The sequence below is a fragment of the Ictidomys tridecemlineatus genome, chromosome 5 (assembly GCF_052094955.1).
Source record: "Ictidomys tridecemlineatus isolate mIctTri1 chromosome 5, mIctTri1.hap1, whole genome shotgun sequence".
In the NCBI taxonomy this organism is placed as follows: domain Eukaryota; kingdom Metazoa; phylum Chordata; class Mammalia; order Rodentia; family Sciuridae; genus Ictidomys; species Ictidomys tridecemlineatus.
In genome coordinates this window covers 172052287-172075459 of record NC_135481.1, presented here as the reverse complement: position 1 = coordinate 172075459, position 23173 = coordinate 172052287, and the positions used below count along the sequence as shown (strand labels likewise).

General features: G+C 37.7%; 1 protein-coding gene across 2 annotated transcripts in view; it reads right to left on the bottom strand.

Annotated features, from left to right (window-relative positions):
* Positions 1-23173, bottom strand: part of LOC101970137 (attractin-like) — a 99270-nt gene that overhangs the window by 36712 nt on the left and 39385 nt on the right. For both annotated transcript variants that reach the window (XM_078051494.1, XM_021723262.3), the window contains exons 12-18: positions 16237-16457; positions 13590-13711; positions 12534-12672; positions 10940-11130; positions 7961-8180; positions 5674-5859; positions 4880-5113 (exon numbers count right to left, since the gene is read on the bottom strand). In XM_078051494.1, coding sequence (XP_077907620.1) covers positions 4880-5113; positions 5674-5859; positions 7961-8180; positions 10940-11130; positions 12534-12672; positions 13590-13711; positions 16237-16457 — 1313 coding nt within the window. The remainder of the gene's footprint in view (positions 1-4879; positions 5114-5673; positions 5860-7960; positions 8181-10939; positions 11131-12533; positions 12673-13589; positions 13712-16236; positions 16458-23173) is intronic.

Genomic DNA, 23173 nt, shown 5'->3' with positions numbered 1-23173 from the left:
GATGAAATGGAAAATAACATTGAAAACCAACAGTGGGAGGTAGGACAGTAAAGGGGGGAAAGTAATCAAAGAGGAAAACAAATCAGGTTTAGTAACATTAATAAACAAATATAGCTGGAAGAACAAACCATATCTCAATAATAACCCTAAATGTTAATGGCTTAAACTCACCAATTAAGAGACACAGGCTAGTTGAATGGATCACAAAACAAGACCCAACAATATGCTGCCTACAGGAGATGCATCTGATAGGAAAAGATATACATAGACTGAAGGTGAAAGGTTGGGAAAAATCATACCACTCATATGGACTTCGGAAACAAGCAGGAGTGTGCATACTCATATCAAATAAAATAGATTTCAAGCCAAAGTTAATCAAAAGGGATAAAGAAAGACACTTCATACTGCTCAAGGGAACCATACACCAACAAGACATAACAATCATAAATATATATGCCCCAAATAATGGTGCAGCTATGTTCATCAAGCAAACTCTTCTCAAGTTCAAGAGTCTAATAGACCACCATACAATAATCATGGGAGACTTCAACATACCTCTCTCACCACTGGACAGATCTTCCAAACAAAAGTTAAATAAGGAAACTATAGAACTCAATAACACAATTAACAACCTAGACTTAATTGACATATATAGACTATACCACCCAACATCAAATAGTTACACTTTTTTCTCAGCAGCACATGGAACCTTCTCAAAAATAGATCATATATTATGTCACAGGGCAACTCTTAGACAATATAAAGGAGTAGAGATAATACCATGCATCTTATCTGATCATAATGGAATGAAACTGAAAATCAATGATAAAAGAAGGAAGGAAAAATCATGCATCACTTGGAGAATGAACAATAGGTTACTGAATGATCAATGGGTTTTAGAAGACATCAAAGAGGAAATTAAAAACTTCTTAGAGTTAAATGAAAACACAGACACAACATATCGGAATCTATGGGACACATTGAAAGCAGTTCTAAGAGGAAAATTCATTGCTTGGAGTTCATTCCTTAAAAAAAGAAAAAACCAACAAATAAATGATCTCATACTTCATCTCAAAATCCTAGAAAAAGAAGAGCAAAACAACAGAAAAAGAAGTAGAAGGCAAGAAATAATTAAAATCAGAGCTGAAATTAGTGAAATCAAAACAAAAGAAACAATTGAAAAAATTGACAAAACTAAAAGTTGGTTCTTTGAAAAAATAAATAAAATCGACAGACCCTTAGCCATGCTAACGAAGAGAAGAAGAGAGAGAACCCAAATTACTAGCATACGGGATGAAAAAGGCAATATCACAACAGACACTTCAGAAATACAGAAGATAATCAGAAATTATTTTGAATCCTTATACTCCAATAAAATAGAAGATAGTGAAGGCATAGATAAATTTCTTAAGTCTTATGATCTGCCCAGATTGAGTCAGGAGGATATAGACAACCTAAACAGACCAATAACAATAGAGGAAATAGAAGAAACCATCAAAAGACTACCAACTAAGAAAAGCCCAGGACCGGATTGGTATACAGCAGAGTTTTACAAAACCTTTAAAGAGGAAATAACACCAATACTTTTCAAGCTATTTCAGGAAATAGAAAAAGAGGGAGAACTTCCAAATTCATTCTACGAGGCCAACATCACTCTGATGCCTAAACCAGACAAAGACACTTCAAAGAAAGAAAACTACAGACCAATATCTCTAATGAACCTAGATGCAAAAATCCTCAACAAAATTCTGGTGAATCGGATTCAAAAACATATAAAAAAAAATTATACACCATGATCAAGTAGGATTCATCCCTGGGATGCAAGGCTGGTTTAATATACAGAAATCAATAAATGTTATTCACCACATCAATAGACTTAAAAATAAGAAACATATGATCATCTCGATAGATGCAGAAAAAGCATTCAACAAAGTACAGCATCCCTTTATGTTCAAAACTCTAGAAAAATTAGGGATAACAGGATCATACCTCAACACTGTAAAAGCAATCTATGATAAGCCACAGGCCAGCATCATTCTGAATGGAGAAAAATTGAAGGCATTCCCTCTAAGATCTGGTACAAGACAGGGATGCCCTCTATCACCACTTCTGTTCAACATAGTCCTCGAAACACTGGCCAGAGCAATTAGACAGACGAAAGAAATTAAAGGCATAAAAATAGGAAAAGAAGAACTTAAATTATCACTATTTGCAGAAGACATGATTCTATACCTAGCAGACCCAAAAGGGTCTACAAAGAAACTATTAGAGCTAATAAATGAATTCAGCAAAGTGGCAGGATATAAGATCAACACGCATAAATCAAATGCATTCCTGTATATCAGCGACAAATCCTCTGAAACGGAAATGAGGACAACTACTCTATTCACAATATCCCCCCAAAAAATAAAATACTTGGGAATCAACCTAACAAAAGAGGTGAAAGACTTATACAATGAAAACTACAGAACCCTAAAGAGAGAAATAGAAGAAGATCTTAGAAGATGGAAAAATATACCCTGTTCATGGATAGGCAGAATTAACATCATCAAAATGGCGATATTACCAAAAGTTCTCTATAAGTTCAATGCAATGCCAATCAAAATCCCAACAGCATTTCTTGTAGAAATAGATAAAACAATCATGAAATTCATATGGAATAATAAAAGACCCAGAATAGCAAAAACAATGCTAAGCAGGAAGTGTGAATCAGGTGGTATAGCGATACCAGACTTCAAACTATACTACAGAGCAATAGTAACAAAAACAGCATGGTACTGGTACCAAAACAGGCGGATGGACCAATGGTACAGAATAGAGGACACAGTAACCAATCCACAAAACTACAACTTTCTTATATTTGATAAAGGGGCTAAAAGCATGCAATGGAGGAAGGATAGCATCTTCAACAAATGGTGCTGGGAAAACTGGAAATCCATTTGCATCAAAATGAATCTGAATCCCTTTCTCTCGCCATGCACAAAAGTTAACTCAAAATGGATCAAGGAGCTTGATATTAAATCAGAGACATGGCATCTGATAGAAGAAAAAGTTGGCTATGATCTACATACTGTGGGGTCGGGCTCCAAATTCCTCAATAGGACACCCATAATGCAAGAGTTAACAACTAGAATCAACAAGTGGGACTTACTCAAACTAAAAAGTTTTTTCTCAGCAAAAGAAACAATAAGAGAGATAAACAGGGAGCCTACATCCTGGGAACAAATCTTACTCCACACACTTCAGATAGAGCCCTAATATCCAGAGTATACAAAGAACTCTCAAAAAATTAGGCAATAAGATAACAAATAACCCAATCAATAAATGGGCCAAGGACCTGAACAGACACTTCTCAGAGGAGGACATACAATCAATCAATAAGTACATGAAAAAATGCTCACCATCTCTAGCAGTCAGAGAAATGCAAATCAAAACCACCCTAAGATACAATCTCACTCCAGTAAGATTGTCAGCCATCATGAAGTCCAACAACAGCAAGTGCTGGAGAGGATGCGGGGAAAAGGGTACACTTGTTCATTGTTGGTGGAACTGCAAATTGGTGCAGCCAATTTGGAAAGCAGTATGGAGATTTCTTGGAAAGCTGGGAATGGAACCACCATTTGACCCAGCTATTCCCCTTCTCTGTCTATTCCCTAAAGACCTTAAAAGAGCATGCTACAGGGACACTGCTACATCGATGTTCATAGCAGCACAATTCACGATAGCAAGATTGTGGAACCAACCTAGATGCCCTTCAATAGATGAATGGATAAAAAAAAATGTGGCATTTATACACAATTGAGTATTACTCTGCATTAAAAAATGACAAAATCATAGAATTTGGAGGGAAATGGATGGCATTAGAGCAGATTATGCTAAGTGAAGCTAGCCATTCTTTAAACAACAAATGCCAAATGACTCCTTTGATATAAGGGGAGTAACCAAGGACAGGGTAGGGACGAAGAGCTTGTGAAGAAGATTAACATTAAACAGGGATGAGAGGTGGGAGGGAAAGGGAGTGAGAAGGGAAATCACATGGAAATGGAAGGTGATCCTCAGGGTTATACAAAATTACATGTAAGAGGAAAGGAGGGGTAAGACAAGATAATACAAGTGGAAGAAATGATTTACAGTAGAGGGGGTAGAGAGATAAAAGGGGAGAGGAGGGGAGGGGAGGGGAGGGGAGATAGTAGAGAATATGATAGACAGCAGAATACATCAGACACTAGAATGGCAATATGTAAATCAATGGAAGGGTAACTGATGTGATTCAGCAATCTTTATACGGGGTAAAATTGGGAGTTCATAACCCACTTGAATCAAACTGTGAAATATGATGTATTAAGAACTATGTAATGTTTTGAACGACCAACAATAAAATAAATAAATAAAATATATAAAATAATATGTCTGGAAATATCTATATTGAATTGTTTATAAAGAATTGGAGAGAAAATGAGAAACTCTACTTTTTTATTTCATGTATATCTGTAACATTTTTTTGTAAAGAATATATTATCTTATGAGAAAAGTTTGTAAAATAACTCATGTGAAGTTCTCAATATTTTTGTTCACATTCAAAATATTTTTTAGGTCTGGGATTGTGGCTTAGTGGTAGAGCACTCACCTAGCACATGCAAGGCACTGGGTTCGATCCTCAGCATCACATAAAAATAAATAAATAAAATAAAAGTATTGTGTCCAACTACAACTAAAAAAAATTTTAAAAATATTTTTTAAATGAAACTCTTTTCTCCTAAAATGATGCTACTGATATTTTTTACTTAAAAGAAATTTATATGAATGGTGTAGCTTTCAAGTTTGTATTCTTTGTAAACAGGTAATGAGTAAATTGATTTTGGATATGCAGGCATCTTACCTGGACAGTGAATGAAAGACCAGTTGTATCTGCTGTCCTCTAGACACATGCTGGAATTCAGAAGGGGCTGTGGATAGGCAGTTCCAGCAGAGGCCTGTGGAGGCATCTTCACTGGTCCTTTGTAGGATCCCTCCATGCATTTCCCTTTCCCAGTGTTGCTGGGATCAGTACACCAGCCACAGCCTGGCTGCTCCAAGCAATGACTGCAGGTATAATAACTTGAACAATCTTCAGCTATTAAAAGAAGAAACAGTAAACAATTCACTATCAGGTAGAACTAAATTTATTATCTTTAAATAACCTTTTCTTTAACAGACTAACTTAAATCCAAATTACTCCTCTAGAGTGACCATTTTAAGTGAGATAATGAATTTAAAGAGCTCAATAATTTGCCCAACACATCAGAGGGGTCCCTCTTTCCTCTCTTAATCCCAGGACGGTGGAGGCAAAAGGAACCTCAGAGGGCCTCTACCAGAGAGCAATTATTTTATAAATTAGGAAAGTAGGAGGCAGAGACATTACACAGATTGAATAATATAACCCTGAAGTTGAAGAGTTAATTTCTATATTCTGTGATCTATCCTAGATTTACTTGACTTATTTACATGTATCACTGTGCAATTCTGTATGCAGGTTCTCATCATGCAGGACTAGATGACTTGAGAAGAAGGTCAAATCCAACTAGCCCATAAAATGTTCAAAGATTATGAACACTGCCCCATGCCACAGTTGTCAACACAATTGTCACCACATGCCAGGCACTCAAGAGTGCCAGAATTCCCTTTTGCACTCACGAGGGCAGCTACTCATGGTATACCACTCCATACACTGGCCAAAAGGGAAGGAGGCCACGTAGGCATTGGAGTCCACACACTGCTTCATGTTGCTGCACCACATGCACTCAGAGCTGCTGCTGGTGCACTCCCCACACGCAGTCCGCAAGGCACACGGCGTCCGGCATTTCTTGGCACTGTGGTTTGCTGGGAATTAAACCCAAGAGGGACATTGAAGAACTTCACTAAGATCAGAGACTTTTCAAGTGTGGGTTGTGACCCAATAGTGTGCCATGAACTCAATTCAGGCACTACATGACATGGAGAAAACAGAAAACACTGGATTCATCATGTACTGTTTGGTCAAGGTAATTTACACACGCAGGGAAGAAAGGGACTTTCTATTCAAAGGGCACTGAGGAAAAAAAAGAAGGAATAAGAAAATCTTTCAACAAATGTAGGATCTGAAACCTTTTAGAATATAGGGGACCTTTCCATCAATGAAAGAATGGATAAAGAAAATACATAGAAACATACACAATGAAGTTTTATTGCACCATAATGAATGGATGATGACATTTGAAGGAAAATGAACGAAGTTGAGAACATTATGTTAAGTGAAATAAGCCAAACTCAGAAAGTCTAGGGTCAAATGTTTTCTCTCATATGTGGAAGATAGAGAGTAAAAATGAAAACAATGTGTGTGTCGGTGGGAGGGACTTCATGAAAATCAAAAGGAGATCAGTAGAGTGGAAGAAAGGGACCAGAAGAAGAAAGGATGGGAGGGAATTGGGGAAAATAAAATTATATCATTATATCATGTACATATGCAAATATGTAACAGTAAGTTGCATAATTATGTACAATTATAATGCACCAGAAATATATTTTTTTAAAAAAGAAGAATATAGGGGACCCTGGGTGAACTTTAGGAGTTTTACAATCCATCTGAATTTGTAAAGTTCTGTGTTTATAATTTTGAGGATAAGTGGGACCTCTACATGCACTAAATTCATCAAAGCATTTAGAATTCAAAAAAGGTTGAAAAGCTCCCCTACAAAGTTTAGAAATCTTGTTTTAAGGTGATTCCTACAATACTACAAATTATCTTCTACACTTCTGTATCCCTCAAACATCTTACAGTATATGATTTACATCCCCAAATCATTAAGTATTGCAGTTATTTCATGGGAGCCCCCATGCAGAAAGGAAAAGCTAGTTTTGAACTCTTCTATGTGCCACTGAGGCTGCCCCTGTGCCTGCAGCTAAGGGAGCTTAGACTTAGCCCCCAGAGACATGCAAATTAAGAAACTATTTGAAACATTCGACCATTCAGTACTCAGCCACAGCTCTCAAACCCTTTGGACTGGCTTCTGTCTCCTGTCACAAAACTCATCATTTTTCCTCCCTGCGACACTGGCTTCCTGATTACTGTCCTGCAGTGATGTTCCTGCTTTTCTCATTTTTTTGTTTTTATTTTCCTTTGTTTTCTTCCACAGCATTTTTCTGCCACCACTAAGAAATCTGCCCTTGGGGGCAATTCTCAACACTTTTTGTGGTCAAGAAACCAAACAATCTCCATGTTAATTAGAGAATTAGATTTTCAAATAAAGTTATTTATTTTTGGTTTTGTTTATGGCTCAAACTGGTCAAAGCCACAGACTATTTCCTTCTGCTTTTAAAATTCTGGGTTTTACTTGAAATATGCCTGAAATCAATTCTCCATCTATCTTCACAACAATTTCGCACATCTCAATATTAACTATGTAGGGAAGAATGAAAAAAGACATTATATCATGTCTAAGCACAAACATACCACAATGAATCCCACTTACATATGATAATTCACTAATAAAAAATAATAGAAGGAGCAAATAGATTGGGAGTTGGAAAAGGAAGTTACTAAAAGGAAGGAGATTGAGTAAATTATGTGCATGTATGAATAGAATGTGCACAATGAATCCCACTATTATGCATCATTATAATGCGCAATAAAAAATTTAAAATATGTTAGGTGTGGTAGCACCTGCCTGTAATCCAAGAACTCAGGAGGCTGAGTAGGAGGATTTCGAGTTCAAGGCCAGCTACAGCACCTTAGCAAGACCTAAAAAAGGGAGTGAGACCCTGCTTTAAAATAAAAAATAGAAAGGGCTGAGGATGCAGTTCAGTGGTAAAGTGCCTCTGGGTTCAACCTCCAGTATCATTTAAAAATAAAAAGTAAATACATTAAAATAAAAATGATACCTAACTATGACTCCTATACTTTCTTTCTCAAACTCCCTGGAGCACCTATCACCAGTGTCCTTACCAGGCCGTTCACAGATGCTGCCATTGAGGGGGTTGATGCAGGTTGCAGCCTTTAATCCCCGAACAGTGGGTTCTGACAAGACTCCACAGAACCCAGCATCACTGGGCTCAGATGGCATCCACTGTAGTAAACTATTTGTAAATGGAGTCATATCTTCCCAGAACCAATGGGTCATGTTGATCTTCCGAAGGCCAACCCATGGGGTTAAGGTGAGCTTAGACTGAGGGCAAAACAGACACAATTATGAAAACAACCAATATCTTGACCAAACAGGCTACTTGATAAAACCCATTAAGTTAGATACACCCACAGGTACAGGAAAGCCTCCTTATACCCTAAACTCAGGCATTGGTATAGATCACCACTTCTAATATGGGCCATTTTACAAAGGACAAACACAAAGCTTAGAGACGAGAGGTATCAAAATTTTCACAGAGATCTATATCCAAAGTGATAATCAAGTTCCAAAATTTCTACACTCTGTGACAAATGCTATGAAGAAATGGTCATCACCCCACACTGGGTTTAAATGCCCATTCACACATGAAATCATTTCCCCAACATTTATAAAATATTGGTTATATGTATATCCTCAGATCAGAAGCTAAGCATTGTGTGATGGTTGCCACTATCAACTAACTGACATCCATCACCTCTCATATTTACTATTGCAGGACCATATGTATGTGTATGTGGTGAGAACATGTAACATCTATGTCCTGAACAAATATTAAGTATATGATACTTAACTATTATCACCATAGCATATATTAGATCTCTAGAATTTATTCATCTTATGTAAAAAAAAAAAAGGCTTTGGACATTTTGATCACCATGTTCCCATTTCTCACCCCACTTCTCAAGGCCTGGAAACCACCATTGTGCTCTTTGCTTCTGTGAATTAGACTTTTTTAGATTCTACATATAAGCAGGGTCATGTTGTATTTATCTCTCTGGGACTAGCTTATTTTGCTCAGTGTAAGATCCTCCACATCCATCTGTGTGGTTGCAAATGACAGTATTTCCTTATTTTGAAAGGATGAATCATAATCCTCTGTCTATCCCCAGATCAGACAGTGTTTACTGCCTTTTTAAATCTATTGCTTCATTTGGTACTGGATTTTATAAAGAATAAAAGAGCAGTGAACACCTAGGATGGTTTTTGTCTCCTATTCTCCTAAAATTTCCTTGCCATTGTGCTTTAAAATTTTTTTAAATTAAATATAATTTTGAACCCAGAAATTAAAGGTATTCTTAATTTTTGCAGTTGAAAAAAACAAAATATAAAATGTATTTTCATTTTTGAGAGGAAAAATATATATACTTATTAAAAGACCTGAAATAAATAAATACATTCCAAAAGAGTTTTTAGTGGTATTAACAAACATTATTTGTTTTCTTACTCTTTTATTAGTATTTTCTAAATTTCTTTTAAATGTGTGTTTTTAAAAAAGAAACATAATTTTAGCAGATACACTTTATAAGTCTTTTCATAATGTCTTTTTGCTTTCCTGATAAAATGCAGGGCCATTAGCATTGTGGACAAGGTATCTCTGATTTGGCTGTGGGCCCTTCTTGAAGCCCAGCTACAGCATCTTTCTCCCATCCAACCTGCCCCAGCCACACAAGCTAATTTGCAGCTCACTCAGTGAGCTATTCCCTCAAACTCTGTGCCTTGTATGAGAGGGTACCAACGCACAGGGAGCCCGTCCTTCTTCCCTTTCCATCCACTCCTTCCCACCTTCAGAGTTACCTCTTCCCAGCTCTACCAGACAGCCTCTACCCTATCTTGCTTTTTTCTTTTTTTTTTTTGCATTCTTCCATCTTTTATTTTTAAAAAATTAATAATAAATACATAAATAAAAGATAAACATTCTTACGTAACTTGTTATGTCTTTTAAGCATTTGTTCTTTCCCTCTCGTTACCTATCTTGCTTTTTTCATATACAACTGGGCTCTACAGACTGGGCCACATCTGGAGTTTAACCTATGGGGAACACATTACACTAGTTGTTTTATCTGTTAGCCTTTTCATAAGAGTGTGGGGTTCTGTTTTTGAAAAGTACCACCCAGAACCTGTTAGGGATAAAGCACTTGAAGAAGAGGGGAGAGGGAACAGAGGTACATCTGTGGCCAGCTGGGATAGTGGAACCTTTCTACCCACGTAGTCTCCCACAGAGGTGGACTTGAGAGTCACCAGTTGAAATCCCAGCATGATGGGCAGAGCTGACTCTACCAGTGAAGAAAATGTGAGCCTTTCTGAGCTCAGAAACCCTTCATAAAAAGATGTCCTCTGTAGCAGAATACAACAGTTACTAATAGGGCATTATGTAAAATTGTGGATGTGTAACCGATGTGATTCTGCAATTTGCATTTGGGGTAAAAATTGGGAGTTCATAACCCACTTCAATCTAATGTATGAAATATGATATGTCAAGAGCTTTGTAATGTTGTGAACAACCAATTAAAAAAAAGAAGATGCCCTCTTTTGTTGGGCGTCCAGGTCTAGAAAGACCCAAACAGATATAAATGTCTTAGTGGTGGTGACAACATGCACTAAAATAATACCTTAAATCTAAAGGACATAAGTGTCTAAATATGACACCTAATTAGCTGTGATCCCATTGCTCTCTACTCCAGCAGAATCTAGAGATAAAATAGGTATGGAATTATCTAGTGATGTCACCAGACTATGTGCACAAACACACACATGTCACTGATCATCTTACATATTACTTTTCATGTTATAATAAATATGACTTATGAAAATGTATGAAGTATTAAAAGTTTCAAGGTCAGGTAAAAACCATTAAAGGAAGAGATTGACCTTCCTTTAATGCCACATCTACTACGCCATGCATCCTGGCCTTCCTCCTCTTCCCAGCACGTCCTCACCCACAGCCTTCCATGCACCAGCTGTGGTCATGCCCTCAGCAGAAAGGTGGGTAAGAGACACTTAGGTTCTGAGGATTCACTCACCATGCTTTGTGATGGCTGCATTATTTGCAGCTGCTTAAGGACAAATTCCACTTTCTTCTGGGTTGTAAGGGAAGCCAAGAAGGCATTGTGGTTCCTACAGTACAGCTTAGCATTGTCATAATTCTCCTTGGCAGTAGTAATTTTCAAACACGAGTTTCCAACCAAATGCCAGCCAACGCCACAGATATTTTCTTTAACAAAGGGGGAGAGAAAAAAAAAACAGCTTTAGAAATTACACAAAACTACTATATACCTAGTTCAAGTTCCTGAACACCTAAATGATCCTTGTGATTTGAATTCTAGGTGCTTCATTAAGAATGTGGCAAGGGCAAGAGACACATTATTCACTTCCAGACACAGAATGCAAGAGATAAGTTTGTCAGTCCTATCTACTGGGTCTCATGAAGTTTATTCTGAAGTCAACTCTCCAGTCACTTGGAGGAAAACTCATTTAGTATCAATACTTGGTGGCAGATCTTTTAGAAGAACAATTAGAAAGACTAACTCCTGAGCGGAGAGCAGACAGATGAATATAACAATGGAAAGGTGGAGTACAGAACAGCAAACAGGGAAATGAGTTGGGAATGAATAAATCTAAAGTCTTCAAATGCTGCACTGTTTTCATATCATCATGTACAAGTTAAAATGAAGACTCTAGGGCCCCACCCAGGCCTGTACCAGAACATGCCTTTTGGAAAGATCCCAGGGGTTTTGCTATTCATGAATGTCTGAGACTCAGAACAAGAGTAAACAAACAAGAAGCCCATTCTGCAAGCTGAACTGCATTACTCCAAAGGACACTCAAAAGGGCCCTGGTCCAGCTCAAGTGGCCTACTCATGCCTCAGCTGTTACACAGTGCCACAAAACTCCCCCTTCCTGGACATCTGGTTGGAGTAAATATATCAGGGGTTCAGTAGGCTGGCCACCCCAAAGTCATCACCTTAAACCTCAGGATGCCATAAACCAGGTACTCAGGACTGGCAGTCACCTCAGAGTTGCTGCTAACACAGAAATCTACCTCTCCCTCTGCTCAGAGAAGCCCCTCAAGAGGTGCCAACAACCAAATCCCCATGTTCAGTAACACTCTTCCATACAGTGCCCAGAAGTCTGGCAGCTGAGACTACAGAATTCTAGTCCCTGTTATCACAGCCAGGTGGGTGTCAAGGGAAGGGGCAGATTCACTGACATGAACCCAGAATCATTTCATTCTCCAGAGGAGCAGATGATGCTAGACTTTATGTTAAGAACAGTCAGAGTGTATACTGAAGACTTGAATTTTAGTTTAAAAAACAGAAACAAAACACTGGGGCTGGAGATATGGCTCAAGCGGTAGCGTGCTTGCCTGGCATGTATGCGGCCTGGGTTCGATCCTCAGCACCACATACAAACAAAGATGTTGTGTCCACCAATAACTAAAAAATAAATATTAAAATTCTCTCTCTCTCTCTTTAAAAAAAAACACAAAACATTGGTGATAGGGATGAATTGATAGAATAGGCCCCTCCTCGCTGTTAGGTTACAACCGAGTCTGCATAAGATTCAGGGAGCAGACAAAGTTCTGGACCCATTCCCCAGGTGCCTAGCAAGGTTTACCAGGCAGGGAGATGCACTCTTGATTCTGGGGATCCCACTGGCACTTCTGGTCCAGGTCACAGCTCCTACAGCTGGTCTTCTTGACACAACTGTACTTAGGGTTATCCTTGAGGCAGTTCTCATATGTAGAAATGGAAATCTAGAAAGTAGAACATATTCAAAGTAGAACATATTCATAGAGATAACTCATGGTGGTGACCAATAGTTGTAAAGACTAAATCTAATTGAGGATGCAAACTTCAAATAAAGAGATAAATAAAATGCAGATGAACAGCTCTGTGGTAGAAACACTGTAGTAGAATGTTCTGCTCAAGAAAATGCCTTTAACTGGCAAGGAAGCAGTCTACTCTTTTAAACAGCATCCCTCAAATTGCTCATTGGTAAAATGGGGCTGTGGAACACACTGCTTTTCAAATGCCCCCTACAATCTAAAGTTTGCTTATAAACAGCAATAGACTGACAAAGTATAAAGGCTGGGTCATCTTATCTTCTTTGGTCTTAGTGTAACCTAAATTTTTAAAACCATTCACAGGGAGCACCGAAATTATGCTGAACCAAGATATAACATAAAAAAAAAGGAGAATTTGCAAAGCCTACCAATTCCCCAATTCAATATGGACCCACAACACACCTGCCTGAAGCCCAAACCTTCTCCCAAGAACTTACACAGATTGAGTGAGCTCATTGTCACAAGCCTCAGACTAAGGATCGAGTACTTCAACATAGCCACACCCAGGGACACCAGTCCCCAGACCACAGTCCTACCTTCTTTTAAATCACCACACACAAATTCCCGGGGCTAGCGAGACCCTTGAATCAGGATGTATTCAGCATCCTTTCCTAAAAGAAAACCTGATCTAATACAAAAATCCAAATCTACATCTCATTAAAAAAAAATCCAGCCCAACTATTATGTATAATTATAATGTATTAATAAAAGAAAAAATATTGAAAACAAACCAATATGGGCCATTATATATGCCATATATTCAACCTACACCTAAACACAATTAGGATATTTTTATCCTCTGAAATCCTTAAGAGATGACCCCTGACCTGGTCTTCCATGCAGCTGAGATGAATAGGGACACAATGGTCATTGCACCAGTGGCAGTCATTGGTGTTGGCCGTGCAGTTGTAACAATCCGTGTGCTGGTCACATCTGTCATGGTCAAGGGCTAGGAAGAGAAGAAACATCAACTGTAACGGCTTCTACTAAGCACAATCTGAAATGGGTTAAAATTTAAAAAAAAAAAACCCTAACAATGTCTGGAAAAGAAAATAAAGTGTGAAACTGGAAGGAAAATGTATTTGGATGTTCTGGTTAAACAGGACTTAGAGCCAGGCAGAGTGGCATATGTCTGTAACCCCAGAGTCTTGGGAGGCTGAGACAGAAGGATCAAGATTTCAAAGCCAGCCTCAGCAAAAGTGAGGCACTAGGCAACTTGGTGAGACCCTATCTCTAAATAAAATACAAAATAGGGCTGGAGATGTAGCTCAGCAGTCAAGTGCACCTGAGTTCAATCCTTAGTAACTCCCAAAACAAACAAACAAACAAATAAGACTTGAGACAATCTGAAGAAACACTGTTTTTCACTTAAAAAGATCAAACAGGAAGTAAAAAGCAAAAGTAAGTTCATTTAACAAGTCTAAGAATGGAAATAAGATCTGGGCATTTGAATATTTTTTTCCTAAGAAAAACCAACTAGAATAGAATAAACACCAGAAACTGCCCAGGAGCCAAAGAAAGTTACAAAGGAGACCAATCCATTCCTCCAGTTACAAACACCAAAGCTCATTTTGAGCACAGGCAGCAGACAGTGCCTGGACCCCAAGGGAAGTGTGAGCTGAGTCATGCTGCATTGATTTCAACAATGCAAGCTGCAGAACCCTGGGGTGACTGCAGACCTGGTGCACTTCCTCTTGACCCCAGAAAAGAGAAGCTGCACCACCATGCTGCCTCATCTGCTGAATCACCTCTTAGACACCGCACATGGTGAAACCCAAAAAGTGTAAATGGAGGGGCATTGGGGTGGTGGCTCAGTGGTAGAGCACTTGCCTAGCATGTGTGAGGCACTGGGTTTGATCCTCAGTACCACATAAAAAATATAAATAAGTAAATAAATAAAGGTGTTGTGTCCATCTACAACTAAAAAAATACTTAAAAAAAAAAGAGTAAATGGGAGGGTCCATGGCCCACCTTCTTAAAGGCCCCAGCAGTATACCCCTTAGGTTGCTCTTCCTTCTCTTGTCATCATCAAAGGGGTATGACCACCTCTGCACAGAGTGGAGTTGTTAGGGTCTGTAAACAAGTCAAGATGGCGCCTGGCATTTTGCCAGAGGGAGTGGTTTGTGAAGTAACGCCAGCGAGCCATTAAGTGTGGAGATTCCTTATTGGTTGACTGCTGTATCTAGTTTATGTTAATTAAGATAAGCTGTGTGGAATGTATATATACCCCTCCTGTCCTACAATAAACGGCTCCCACTCCAGCTGTATTAATCTACACAAGTTGCTTGTCACCCCCAGTTATTTTGCTGCAGCCGGACTGCGCATGGAGTGAAACAAGGAGTTGATACTGCACATGAGATGACAAGAAATGGGCTCATACTGAATCATCTAAGATAATTCAACATTATTTCCCATGTACACTTGCACATTTAATTTGAACATTTAAAAATTTGGTTAAAAAATAACTGTTGCACTGATTTTATCCTTTTTAGGAGACAATGACTAATCCCACAGTGTTCTGGTCATTCTGTTCTCCATCAATGAACTTGGTTGCCTGGATGTTCTTACTAAGGATTTATGTTGCTGCACAGATTAATTTGGAGCATCCCAGGAGAATAAAAGCCGCCTCTCTCCATCTTAATGGTCACAATAACGGCAACACCCATCCTGCTAGCCATGGAATTCAGTCAACATATTTAACTGATGTGAACAAATATTTTGCAGAGATATCCTTCTTATTTAGAAAGGACTTTCTCACACATTTCTTCACTGTTGTTCTGTGCTATATGTCAGAACAAAAGGGCAAGAAGCTAAGCAGACAAAGGGCAAGAAGAAAACAGCTTAGAAAACATGAGGAGAGCTTCTAGAAGTGGGGATCATCGTTCATCCTCAATTCTCTGTCTTGTTCTCACTGCTGTATCCAACTAAAAGAGCAAGAAAATAGTTGGTGAGGATGGCAACTCCTCTATCTACAATAGGCTTTTCTAGGTTGGCCTTCCTAATCTCATCCTTAATGTCATACCTCCACAATCCAATATGGTAGCCAGGAGTTAAATAAAAATTCAGCTCCTCAGGCATACTAGCCACCTTTCCAGTGTCTGAGATTCCCATGTGGCTAAGCAGCTACCAGACTAGAACAGGGCATGTATGCAATATTTCCATTATCAAAACAAGTTCCATTGGATAGCACTGCCTTGGACCAACTACAGTCAAGTCTTGGAGCTGGTGGATAAAGCCTATGGCATGCCAAGAAGGTTGTGTCCCTATCATTCACAGACAGCTTCTAGGAGCTACATGACATATGTAAAGATGTTTACAAACCAATATTCAAACACCCAGAAAGGCTTTGCACAAGTTATTACTAAACTAGTATGGATAATAAGGTGAACATAAGAAGTGTACAAATACTAAGTGTCTTCATAATTCTGATCAAATGAGATTTCTAATTAAATTCTAAGTAGAGGAAAAACTCACTTGTTTGGGGAAAGCATTCTGATTTTAACTTTTCGGCTTGTTCTTCAGTTGCCAGCTCCCAGGAGATGCACTGAGACAACCCTGTGTCCCACACACAGCGGACACCAGGTCCTGCTGCCACACAAGCAGCTTCACCCTGGTGTGCTTCACACTGTTCCAAGGTGAATACCAGGATGTCACTGAGGAGGAGACTGTTGAAACCACCAAACACATACATGGTGCTAGGGGGAAAAAGGGAGAGAATGAATTTACTGAAAACTTACGTTACAAATGCATGATACACTTTTACAGACAAATTTCAGATAAATCTTACATATCAAAAGTCCTCTAAGAAACTATTTTTCAAGGTTCAAAAATCAGTATAATTCTCTTACCTACCAAATTTTACCTTTTCATCCTGACCTGTGATCGCCAGAATAGTTTCAATAAACCACCTAAAAGCTGCACTTGGCAATTTAGTACACAGTGAATGTTACATCTTAAATTAGTAGGGAAAAGATGGACTTTTCAGTAAATGGTTTCAAGATAACTAAACATATGAAAAAGATAAAAATGAAGCCCTTTCTCACTCTATATACCAGGATAAATTCCAAATGGATCAGAGAATCACCTGAAAAAAGAAATAACATAAGTTCTAAAAGAAAAAATGGGCAACTTTTCTATAACCTGAGAGTAGGAAAAACCTCCATATGACTTAAAATCCAAAGGGTAGGAAAGAATTAATTTAGAGAGTGCTTGAGTAACTTTATAGGTAAAAATTGAAAAATTACATTAAGCACATGAAGAGAAGATATGCTCAATGTTAGACACAAGAGAAATTCAAACTAAAACTATAATTATGTAGCATGTCTCATCTATCAGATTTGCAAAGAAAAAGACCACAAAGATAGGTAAGGATGTGGGCCAACAGGCATATGCATAGTCTGCTGCTGGGCTTGTAAAATAGTACTAACCTACAGAGAGGAATTTGTCAATTTCTAACAAAATTGCCATTTACCTTCTGAACTTGAAATCACTTTTCTAGAGGTCTATTACAAAGATATTATAGCAAAAAAAGAAAGAAAGAAAGAAACACATATGAAGCAATAAATTAAATGATTGTAATAATAATAGGAAAAGATTCTAACAAACCAAAATGTCTATCAACTGGGGATGTGAAGAATAAGCTATGATACACCCACATGATGAAACATAGGGCATCTGTAAAAAGGAATGAAGAGATTTCTATACATTACTTCTGAAGTGATCTTCAATATATACTATACGGGGAGGAGGAGCCATGCAGAGAATAGCATATAGAGTATGTGGTCATTAATCTATTGAGGGAAGAAGTGGATCAAACACACAAGCACATAGAATTCTCTCTTATTTATTTTTTAGCTTTAAGTGGACACAATATCTTTATTTTATTTTTATGTGGTGCTGAGGATCGAACCCAGTGCCTCATGCATGCCAGGCAAGTGCACTACTACTTGAGTCATATCCCTTTTTTTAAAAAAGAAAAATAAGAACCACACAATTTCTCTTTAAGTAGTCTTCTTAAAAAAACCAACCCAGTAGCAATGAATATGACCATGACTTAGATTGTGATATTTTAAAACCATTCTCCTTGATCTACCCTTAATTTTAGAAAAAAAAAATCTAATGTCATGTCTGGATAAAGAAATGCTCACAGTGAAATCTGTAAGATCTTCTTACACCAGAAAGACAGACTAAGGTAGTGTCACAAAGACTCAAGAGCTACCATGAAGAGAAGCTCACTGGCTGCAGAGGGGAAGTATTTGAAACTTAATAAGAATAAGAATTACAATTCACAATAGCCAAGTCAGGCCTAGAAGCCTATTAACAGACAAATGTATAAAGAAAACGTGGTATATCTACATAATTGAATTTTACTCAGCTATAAAGAAGAAGGCAATTATGTTATTTACTAGTAAATGGACAGAACTGGAAAACATTATGCTAAGTGAAATAAACCAGACTCAGAAAGTCAAAAGTTGAATGCTTTCTCTCATTCGTGGAAGCTAGAGAGAAATAAGGAATAAAAAAGGGGGACCAAATGAAAACAGAAGGGTGAACAGTGGAGAAAAGGAAGGTGTATAATAGGGAGGGAGGAAGGATGGAAAAGGGAAGGAACTTCAGAATAAGATTAACCAAATTATGTGCACATATGAATGTATCACAGTGAATTCCATTTTTATGTATAATTTTAATGCACCAATAAAAAAATAGATAACTAGAGGGAAGACCAGTAGAGTAGAGGAAGGAGACCAGGGAGGAGGAAGAGGAAAGGGAGACATATTGAAGTGGAGCAAATTATGTTACATGCATACGTGGATGTCAAAATGAACCCCACTATTATGTGTGACTATAATGCCCTGGTAAAAACATAAAAAGTAAAAAAATATATATACTTTTAAAAGAGGTATTACAAAGCATATTATTCTTTTTAAACCTTGAGTTCACTATAACTCATATCTCCTAACCCCAAAGATAAAACTTCATTTTTCACGTGTGGACAATGCAAAGAAAACAGTTCATTATTTTCAAAATTGGTAAATAAAGAGAAACAATCAACCTTATGAAGTGGTCTTGCCATAATCATGAAGTGAATCTGACTGTGCTAATTTGCGGGAAGTTCAGGTGAGACACTGATGTAGGTCAGCTGAGGCTGGCACCTGAGGAATTAGCAGGAAGCAGGTTTATTGGCTGCAGGGTCCAGAGGGGCTATTGCCTAACGCTCTCCAGACCAGGAGCCTAGAAATTCTTTGAACTTTACACCCAGAGGTGGGTGTGGGATTGGAGGTTCACATTTTTGCTGGATTCTACATAAAATTAATTTTTTTCTTTGAGTTCTCAGAAAGTGCTTTTTGTCTTGTTTTTTAGAACAGTCAGAGGTTTACACATTTTACCACAAAAGCAGGAATAACATCATCAAGGCCGCAGTTAAACTTAGCTTTTGCAAGACAGAGGAACAGGAAATAGAAAGTTCTAACTACACTGAGCTCTTTTGCAGAAATCTTTATTGATGTTCTGTTAATAAGAGCAATTATGGTGAGGGTCTCTGAAGAAGCTTAATTAAGATGCATTGGTGGAGGAAGAGCACCACTACAATACCAGTATATATTTGAAAGCATGCAGATGTAACCATCAAAATCTCAACTATAAGAAACTCTATAGGGCCAGGCATGTTGGTGCATGCCTATAATCCCAGCAGCTAGGGAGGCTGAGGCAGAAGGATCTCAAGTTCAAAGCCAGCCTCAGCAAAAGCAAGGCACAGAGCAACTCAGTGAAACCCTGACTCTAAATAAAACACAAAATAGGGCTAGGGGTGTTGGCTAAGTGATTTGAGTACCCCTGAGTTAAATCCCTTGAACCAAAAAATAAAAGATAGATAGATAGATAGATAGATAGATAGATAGATAGAGAGAGAGAGAGAGAGAGAGAGAGAGAAATAAAACTCTAGGAAAGGCAGCAGAACACATCAGACACTAGTATGGCAGTATGTAAAACAGTGGATGTGTAACTGATGTGATTCTGCAATCTGTATACGGGGTAAAAATGGGAGTTCATAACCCACTTGAATCAAATGTATGAAATATGATATGTCAAGAACTATGTAATGTTTTGAACAACCAATAATAAAAATTAAAAAAAAAACTCTCGAGTTTCTCTAGCAAACACAATCTCTAGCAAATAAAGGGAAACATCACAGCTGGGGAGCCTGTAGATCAAGAGAAATTAAAAGACATTTTATGTAACATACAGATCTTGTTTAAATGCTGATTTGAACAAAAAAAAATTTTTTAAATTATGGGATATTTTGGAAATTGAATATTGAATGGACATTGAATGATGTTAAAGAATTATGATTAGCTTTAAAAATATGATGCTGCGTAGTGGCTGTGTTTTTAAAAAGTCTTTCAAAAAATGGAGTCAATTTTCCTTATTTGCAGATTCTGTGTTTGTGAATTTACCTATGTTCTAAAATTTATTTCTAACTCCAAAATCAATACTTTGCAGCCATTTATGGTCACTTGCAGGCATGTGCATGCAGAGTGGTAGAACATTTGAGTTGACAAACATACATATTCCAGCTCATCTCAAACAAAGCAGTGCTCTGACTTCTTGTCTCAGCTGTCTGTAACAAGTGTCCCTTTCATGGTTTACTTAGTGTCCCCTTCTTGAGTTTTTGTGCTGGTGATTTCATTGTTTACAATGACCCCTAGTGCAGTGCTCAAGTGCTGTCTCCTGTTCTAAGCTGTGATGTGCCTTTGTGGAGGAAATATGTGTGTTAAATAAACCTTGTTTAGACGTGAGTCAAAGTGCTGTTGACCGCGAGCTCAAAGGTAAGAAATCAGCAATATATTGTGTTTAAAGAGAAACACACATTGAACAGGATTATGTATTGACTGGTTTAGGAAAATGTTGTGCTGAGAAGGCTCGCAGAAACCTAACCCTACGTGTCCTCTAGGAGCAGAGATTCAATATTCACTAATTCATTGTGTGCAGTACTTTACAGAACATAACCACTGTGAATAACGAAAACCAACTGTAATCTGAAATATTTACTTGTGAAATCCTATTGTGCTAGAAAACTGCTTCCAAATAAGATGGACAGGTTCAGGATGGCCACAGGTTGATGACTGCTAATGCAGAGTAAGGGGCACATGGGGCTTAATTATGCTATTATCTCTACTTCTTTATATCTTTTCACAACAAATTTTCACAACAAAAAGTTTTAATTTTGGGGGGGAAAAAGAATTTTGCTTAAGTCTCTTCTATTTCAAGGTTTATATTACATTTCTAGCATTAACTAATATTACAAGTGGGCCTATTCTTTCCTGTGTATGATCTCTTCCATTTAATTCTATTTCAGTCTAAAGGTAGATCATGATTTATATGATCATTTATAATATCTACCTCCAAAAAGAACAAAGCTCAAATCATGCTGTCCATTTACTCAGAAATACCTAGTGAGCATCCATTCTGTACAAAAATACCTTGGCCTCTGGTCCTTCAGCTTGCAGAGCTGCCCAAAGGTCAGTTCCACCTCTGCTGCCCCAGCTGGATGAGCCAAATCTCAGGCTGAAGCAGCTTGGTCTACCTCCTTGAACTTTATTCATCTTTTAGTTTCTGCCCTTTGTTTCCTCAGTATCTTGTTATGTCTTTGCTGCACACCTTTTAGTTGTCTTTCAGTGAAAGAAAATCCCAGAACTGAACACCAAAAGGCTCACATCAAGGTTTTAGGGCTTTTAAATCAAGCAAGCCCAAATCTCCCTCAGGAACATGGTGATCATGTTACCATATGAGGGTTAGAGAAGATATTTCCAAAGATAATAAGACCTCTACTCAAACCTTCTATGTTCTTGACTTGTTGTGGAAAAGAACTTAAAGATGAGTGAAGTCTCAGTAGCAAAGAAGGAAATTTATTACAGAAATATAAGTATACATTCTCAGGGTGTGGGCTTTGAATATATTCCCCCAAATCACAAATAAACACAACAGCAAATAGTGGATACTTAATGGCTGCAAGTGTTTAAGCACAAACATTGAATAAACATTGGCTGAACACTAAGACATGCTGTTTGGGGGTCTTGGGTCCTTCTTTTAAAGGAAGCTTTTGTGGGCATGGGAAGGCATGTGAGCTTCGAGAACTCAATTTTTTGATGATGGATCTCAAGACATTTACAGTGGTCTGGTCTGCTTCAGGATCTTCTAGATTGACACTCTCTTCTCTGATTAACAGGTAAAGTCTGGATTATATCCAAATGATAGGTTTCTTATAATACATCTCACTTTTGATTGTCTAATCTAGAAAGACACTGTAAGTCAGCTAACAGTGCACATAAGCATTAAAGCAGGGCAATTTTCACAGATGAGGGAAATGGCAGTAACTTTAAGACTTACAGATTTCTCAAGAATTTGGGAGTGACAGGCCAGGAAGAAGGGCAGGACTCGGAAGTAAAAGTATTAGTAACTCCATTCATGGGGCTTTTATATTTAAGCTGAAGATTTTCTTTCCATTCATTTTCTCTCCATCTATTATTTCTTCTATACAACCTCAATCATAGTGCACTTTAATAAGATTTCACATTTCTAGTAGTGTAATGGCTGAGTGTCTACATAAGGCTTTAATAACATGCAGAAGATAACAGAGAAGGCAGCCCTGTCTATCCACTCACACCCAACTGAATGTCAGAACTTGAAAATGCAAAAAAAAAAAAGTAAAAGCTAGACCACATTTGTAAACTTCCAAAACTTTGAATATATTCCCCCAAATCACAAATAAACACAACAGCAAATAGTGGATACTTAATGGCTGCAAGTGTTTAAGCACAAACATTGAGTAAACATTGGCTGAACACTAAGCTACACTGATCTGCCAGCAATCCAAAAGGATTAAAATTAAAATTAAAAACAGAAGAAAACAACTGAGCATAAAAATTAAAATTAAAAACAGGAGAAAACAACTGAGTATAAAAATCATCAATGGCACACTGTGGAAGGAAGAGAATCCATAGAATTAAAGTATACAAAAGCCCTAAATAAACAGCAACAACCCCTGGTGGTGGTGGTAGAGGAATCCGGATTCAGACTTATTTTAATATATTATTTAAGATGTTACATTTTCAACAAAATATGCAAACAAAGGAAAATATGTGACCAATACAGAGGAAACAAGAGTCAGTAAAAACATTTCTGAGAGGGTCCACATGTTGAATTCAGGAGATCAACGCTTCAAAACAGCTAGTATATATTTAAGGAAGTAAAAAAAAAAAAAACTGTCTAAAGAATTAAATGAAAGCATGACATTAATAGCTTAACAGAGAATAGCAATAAAGAGACATACATGAAACTCACGTTTCTTATTTTTGTATTTTAGTAGGTTTTAAAATCAGAACTGAATTTGATTTCCATAGGAGAGAAGTACTGT